At 48.6% G+C, this 6541-nt stretch overlaps 1 protein-coding gene across 1 annotated transcript; it reads left to right on the top strand.

The window, feature by feature from the left end:
* Positions 1 to 284: 284 nt before the first annotated feature.
* On the top strand, positions 285 to 3763 carry LOC126547454 (putative nuclease HARBI1). Its single transcript, XM_072285922.1, has 3 exons — positions 285 to 2300; positions 2570 to 2778; positions 2870 to 3763. Exons 1-3 carry the CDS (start codon positions 1719 to 1721, stop codon positions 3192 to 3194), a joined length of 1116 nt encoding a protein of 371 aa, XP_072142023.1. The 5' UTR covers positions 285 to 1718; the 3' UTR covers positions 3195 to 3763.
* The last annotated feature ends 2778 nt before the right edge of the window (positions 3764 to 6541 follow it).

The raw sequence follows: 6541 nt of genomic DNA, 5'->3' as shown, positions 1-6541 counted from the left end.
GCATTTCGTTAACATACTGGACGAACTAAATAAATTGTAGTGCAATATGTAACTCGACAACCAACGTGAGCTGCGCAAGTCGGGCGCGGCGCGTATGTTTCAGCAACGTTCTGAGCGGCGGCATAGTGGCAGCTAGCAGCGCCGCGATGCGAGCGGCACGTGAACCGAGGCGTCCGCGGCGGTCCCATTGCGTGGCGCCGGAACTGACAGGCATAGTATAATAAAGGAGGCGTTGGCTAAAGGTAGCACTTACAGATAATGGCAAACTCTAAACCGGCACCATTCAGGAACCCATGATATTACGGCGGCAGTGTGCTTACCTCTTGGTAGGGGAGGTCGGTCACGCCGTGGAGGCGGACCGTCCCGGTGAGCTGCAGTACTCTGCCATGGAAGCCATGCAGCCGCCCCCCTCCTGTGCTTCTGAAAATACACGCCAATGTCGAAGGACAAATCGCCCAGGCCATTGGACGGTCACTCACCTTTGTTCTTGGGCAAGTGCGGCAGCGTTGCGGCGGGCCTCGAACACTTGCTTCCGCCACCACTCTTGCCACTGCTCGGTGGTTTTCACGACGGGGCCTTGCGTGTTGAGCTGGTCGGCTAGCTACTGCCACAGCCGTCGGCGGTCGCCAGCAGTGAAGCGCGGCCCCAGCTCGCTGGATCTTATAGCCAGCTGGGGATGCTCTTGCATGAAGGCGACCGCCGTCTCCTTCTGAGCCTCCGACACGCGCGGCCCCTTCGCCGGTGCTTCTACGTTAAGCGCCATGGCTTCAACTGAACGACTGAACCAACCGCTTCAAAATTCGCGCCGTGTGCTTGAAACGGGGTGGTAGCTAGCGCCATCACTAAACGTTTCGCAAAACTGCGACACCACCTAGCGCCATTTGAAGACATTAACCGCAATATTTTGTTTCAGTCGTTTTGCATTCCAAATTGAATCTTTGAAAAGCAACACCAACACATTTTGCTACTCACTCATAATAGCAAAATATTTCTCAACATGTTGCAAACGCTTCTCAATATATTATACGGTCCCCAAGCAGACGTCAAAAGCGTGACGCAGGCTTCCACTTCGCTCACTGGCTGTTTGCTTCCTCTCGTTCTCGCGAACACTGCGAACCGCCTATTTCGTGACGTTTAGAACGGAGGCGGTCCGTTCTATTTTGGAACGCGTACAAGATCGCGCTCCAGAAGCCAGGCGTGTCAAAGCCAAGGAAGTGGCTTGCGTGACTTGGGCCGGCACGTCGGCTAACAAAAACAAAATGGGAACACGTGCAGCAATGAAAAAAAAATAATAATCTTTATTACAAATAAGCAATTTGTACAGATATCCTTGCTCGGTTTGCTGAAGCCTTCCGTGAGCTTGTATGGCAGAAACCTGGCAGTCAGGGCAATGCCTTCTGTAATCTTATTACAAGCTAAACGTACTGAAACTAAAAAAAAAGAAAAAAAGAAAAAGGCGTCGCAGGTTTATCAGGTAAACATGACAAGAAAACAACACTTAAATAATTTAAATATATATGCTTATGGATTAGGGCCTGTATTCACAAACGGAACTTACCCTTAACTTATGACTTAAGTAGCCGGTCGATGCTTAACGCGTTTCATAAACAAATCTTGTACTTAAAGTAGACTCTAATCGACACTTGAGTGCCGGAAAGTAAAGTACGCTCATTGGCAACCTTAAGTGCGACTTTCGCTACTCTCGCCTAGCAAGCAAGATGGCCGCCTGCTACGGCAGCCTCGCCGACTTTGCCGATTTCGCCGGATGTGTGCGCAATATTACGGAGGATGAGGCATACCGATTCGTGTCGCCATTACGGCCACGGCTTAAGGATCGACAGAATCCCATGGAAGTATACAACGACGCGGAATTCTCGTGGCGGTACCGCTTTTCTAAGCAAGCGGTGCTACGGCTGTTGGAAATGCTGCCACTGGTCCCAAAAGACAATGAACGCGGTCACCCCGTGCCGCCGCTGCTCCAGCTTCTAATCGCGCTGCGACTCTACGGCGCCGGAACATTTCAGGTTGTCACCGGGGACCTCGTTAATGTTTCGCAAGCAACTGTGTCTCGAATAATTGCCCGAATGTCAAGAACGATCACCGAGACTTTGTTCCCGCAGCTCGTGAAGTTGCCAAATGCTAATGATTTGGCATCCCTAATGGAGGAGTTCTACACCATCGCACGGTTTCCTGGTGTGAGCGGGTGCATTGACTGCACTCATGTACCCATCAGAAGTCCCGGAGGAGATGAAGCGGAGGTTTTTCGCTGTCGAAAGGGGTACTTCTCCATCAATGTCCAGGTATGTTTATTACGCTGTCATACAATGTACGGAGCTGCGAGAGAAACTGTCGGGGCTAAAGATTATGGTGCAGTAAGCAGCGCTACCGATTTCGCATATACGAAATGACCACACATTTTGCAATTAGCTAACTCCAATATCAAGGAGGCGTTTATACATTTCATGCCTTACCTTTTGAGTGCACTTGGAATGAAATATTCTGGGGATGTGTGTGACGTTGTATTATTAGCCGTTTTTAAGCACAGCTAAAAATGTGGCTTGTTTTGCAGGCAATCACAGGGCCTCGGCTTCAATTTTTTGATTTGGTTGCCAGCTGGCCCGGCTCAGCACATGACAGCCGAATTTTCGATAATAGTCGAGCCAGAGTGCAGTACGAAGAAGGGAATGTGCCTGGCATCCTACTTGGTGACAAGGGGTACCCCTGCACGTCCTATCTCATGACCCTTTTTCGAGAGATACAAAGCAGCCCTCAGCACAGGTGATTTGAAGTTACAACACTACCATAAAATCCGGCCATGTAACAATTATGTTCGAAAATAATGACTTAATTGAAAAACTGCTTTGTTTAGGTACAAGTGCTACTCAAGGACTCACTGCAGTGTTGAGAGGTCGTTTGGAGTATGGAAGCGAAGGTTTCCTTGCCTTAAAATGACTCTTCAGATAAAAACAAGATCAGTTCCTATCGTCATCACAGCTTGTGCTGCACTACACAACCTCGGCCACCTGCTGAGAGACCCTGTCCCACCTCCTGCACAAAGCCAGGCAATACACAACGCCGCTTCGCAAGCTCCCACTCCCTCCTTTCAACCAACGCCACCAGGCATGTCTCCGTTGCCAGACACAGCAAGTGGTTTCAGGATCAGAGACCGCATAGTCGCACAGTATTTTACGTAAATGGAATGAGACAAAATCACAGAAACAACAAAGACGTTTACTGTTTCTTCAAAGCTTCTAGCTGAAGCTTTAAAATTTCCGCTTTTGTTTTTTGGTTGGCTTCTTTAAGCCGAAGAAGCTGCATAGTTTGCTCATGTTCAGCTTGCCTGTGCAAAGATTTGTATTTGTGCTCGAGGCGCATGAATTTCATTTTCAATAAATGTTCCTTTTTTTTCTTCACGGTCATCCTTGATGGCACTGAGGCGGGCAGCCAGTTCAAGGGAGACCGCCGTCTGTCTCTGGCTGCTGCTTGTCGCGGGGCGTCTTGTTACAGCTGGCACAGGACCGCTTGAAGTTGCGGTAGCACCTGGCTCTGTCACAGCAGCTTCCTGGCTTGTTGTACCATGAACGAGCTCTCGGCTTTCTGTGGTGGTCGGTAATGGGGCAGCATTCGTTTCAGGTTCTGCTGGTGGCCTTCCAGCATCATCCCATGACCAGTAGTCGGGCTCATCAGCGGCGTCTTGACTACGTGCAGTAAGAGTTGAAAGTGACCACAAAGCAAGATGGCTCCTGCATTGCTACACTAAGCGTTCTGCAATGTTCTGAACACCTTGATGCCTATACACGGGGTCTACGGTTGTACAGTGCACGAGGTCGCCAATGTAAGTGGGAGAATATGTAATACACGCTATACAGCGCAACTATAGTCGCTTTTCGAGCTGGGTTTCAGCGCCTTTCGTTTCCTTCTCGATTAGCTTTACCTCATCTCCAGGTTGGTCACACTGACAACTGGTGCTTGCATGACCTACTGAGGACACCACGTAAACAGCTCGAGGCAATTTATTAGTGCATGTATGCGCGAATCGAATTGTGTAGTAACACACCAGCACCAGCGATTACTCTGAAACGTTGGGTGACTCGTGTATAAAAGCGGACGCGCTTGACCCGCTGATCAGATTTCGACGATCGCCGACTGTGTTCGCCGTATCGTTGTGCTTCGAGTATAACTTGCTTTTGTGGGCACAGGTTCGCCCACTAAAGAATCAGTTTCGTCCTTCACACTTTCACGACTGTTTTCTTCACCGTCACTACTACGTGACAATACATAAGCGCACAAAACCTGGTTACATAAGGCATGAAAGTGCAATAATGATTTATGTAGTACTCATGATTCGCTGTGCCCTTCAAGAAATTTCAGCAATTTTTGTTGTAAAAGAACAGTTTAGCGTAAATGACATGAAATGTGGGCAGCAAAAGGAAAAAAAAAAGAAACCATACCATTTGCCTCACCTAGAGACTCGTTCTGCGTCTGCGACAGTAGTGCGACAGCAGGTGTGCACTGGAATTGGCATGACTGCGATTCGCCTGGCACAGCGTGATGTCCGCTGCGGTCGCTGTCGAATGGATTTGACAGTCGAACTGCCATATGTGACGCTATAGCTCCGACTTGCTGTATATAGCTCGTCGGTCGCTTGGCTAGGTGAGGGTGTACCGCCACCTGGAAATGCAAGGAAGCAGTTTGTGCGACGACAAGGTTTACCATATCACAAGAGCACATGAAATGATTACACAGCCATAGGACAACATAAATTGAAGCTTTTTATGCTGACTGTGTGTAACACAGCCAGGTGTTCAAGATATGCACCTTTAAGAAATGTCAAGGTACACCATACCATAGCTTATTCGGAGACACACATGACTTATGTGGTAGCTGTTCCCAGAGCACTGGCATATTCCGCCGCAGGGGAATGTCCCTGGTTTTGTGCTGCTCCAGCTTAATATTGTTTTTTCGGTGGCCAAGCAGTGGTAAATTCCGAGGGACAAACCGCTCTTTGAGAAGCGTAGTTTGTCTATCAATGCTGCGAAATGTGAGAAAACTTTTCAATGCAATTACTACATGGTACCCATTTGACATATCATGCCATACATTTTCTAAATAAAGAAGGAGGGAAAAACACAGCAAGAGCGCGGAAATTGAAGCCGTAGTTGGGAAAATCCACTCGTTTTAGAAAGTGCTAATATACGATTGCAGCACCCAATATAACTTCTTTCTAGAGCGCAGCAAGTTGTTTGTGCACGATCACAAAATACGACATAAGTTTAACGAGGGTGCAAATAAAGGTATACAATGTAATAGGCATACACTACATTCTGTACTACATGCAATTTATTTCAGCACTCAGCCAAACCAATGCCGTAATTTCGGCACTGAATCATATCTGTACTATCAGCGTCAAATGAAACTTGGACAGTGTAGCGTGTGGCGCAAGCATATATAGTGTGCGCCGTCCAGTCATCACCATCGACAGTCGCGCACATCCAGGTTTGGGCGCTACGCGATCGTGAGATATTTTCGCTTCTGTTCTGTTTGAAAGGGAGAAAATAAAACTAAAAGAAAACAGAAGCTAAAATATTGCAGTTTACGGCGAGTATTGCCGCAAAGTTCGCCGAAAGCATAAGTGCTATCGGCGTCAAATGAAACTCTAACAGTGGTGCACCTGATGCACTTTGCACCGTCACCATTAGAGATACATTCGCTCGTGTAGTTTGCCGCTTGTACGCCACATTCATTCTTTTGATCGGAAAACTTGCGCAGCGTGGTATTGCTGGGAGCCGCGACGGTGGCCGGCGTGAGGGAGTCGATCGCGTTTGGCCAAACCGGGTGTGCGCGCCTGTCACTGGGGATGACTGGACGGCGCACACTATATCTTTACTTATGCTTGGGCCACGGGCTCCGCTGTTCGTTTCATTTGACGCTGCTAGTGCGTAGCGCAAGTGGTAAAAACAAAACAAAAGAAACATTGGGGCCTTCGCGGGCGCCAAATGTACTTATTTGGGCGAATTAATCCAGCGACTTAGGTCGCTGAACGCTATGCAATGTTCAGAAAGAGGATCTGCGTCAATAACGTCGTAATTGCACAGGACGCAATGCTTACCTGTAGAAGACTGCTCGCGCATGTCTTGTGCGTTACACCCGCGCCACTTGTCTTTGAGGTTTTCCCAACACTTTTTAAGTTGGCCCCACGTCCGCGGCGTCACGTTATGGTGGCAGTTTAACTCGTCCTCGATTTTTTTCCACGACTCCCGTTTTCGACTGACGGATACAGTGTCCGTTTTCTTGTTCTCGACCACGCTGCGATGGCGCGAAACAAGCTCCAGGAGCACGGCGCGTTCTTCTTCGGAAAAGCTTGTTTTCCTTTTTTCCATCGTCCGCGCAGGTTGAAAACACGCAACGCACACGCACACTCTGCGCAAAAACACCGCACGCTTTCAGCAGCAAAACCAAAAAACAGTCGGAACGGCGACACACAGAACCGCAGTGGCTGCGAGAACCAACGTGAACTTGTGGCCAGACGAGTTTGAGTAAA

Source organism: Dermacentor andersoni, chromosome 1 (genome assembly GCF_023375885.2).
Source record: "Dermacentor andersoni chromosome 1, qqDerAnde1_hic_scaffold, whole genome shotgun sequence".
NCBI lineage: Eukaryota > Metazoa > Arthropoda > Arachnida > Ixodida > Ixodidae > Dermacentor > Dermacentor andersoni.
Note: the sequence above shows the minus strand (reverse complement) of the source record. Positions and strands in the feature narration are given on the sequence as shown.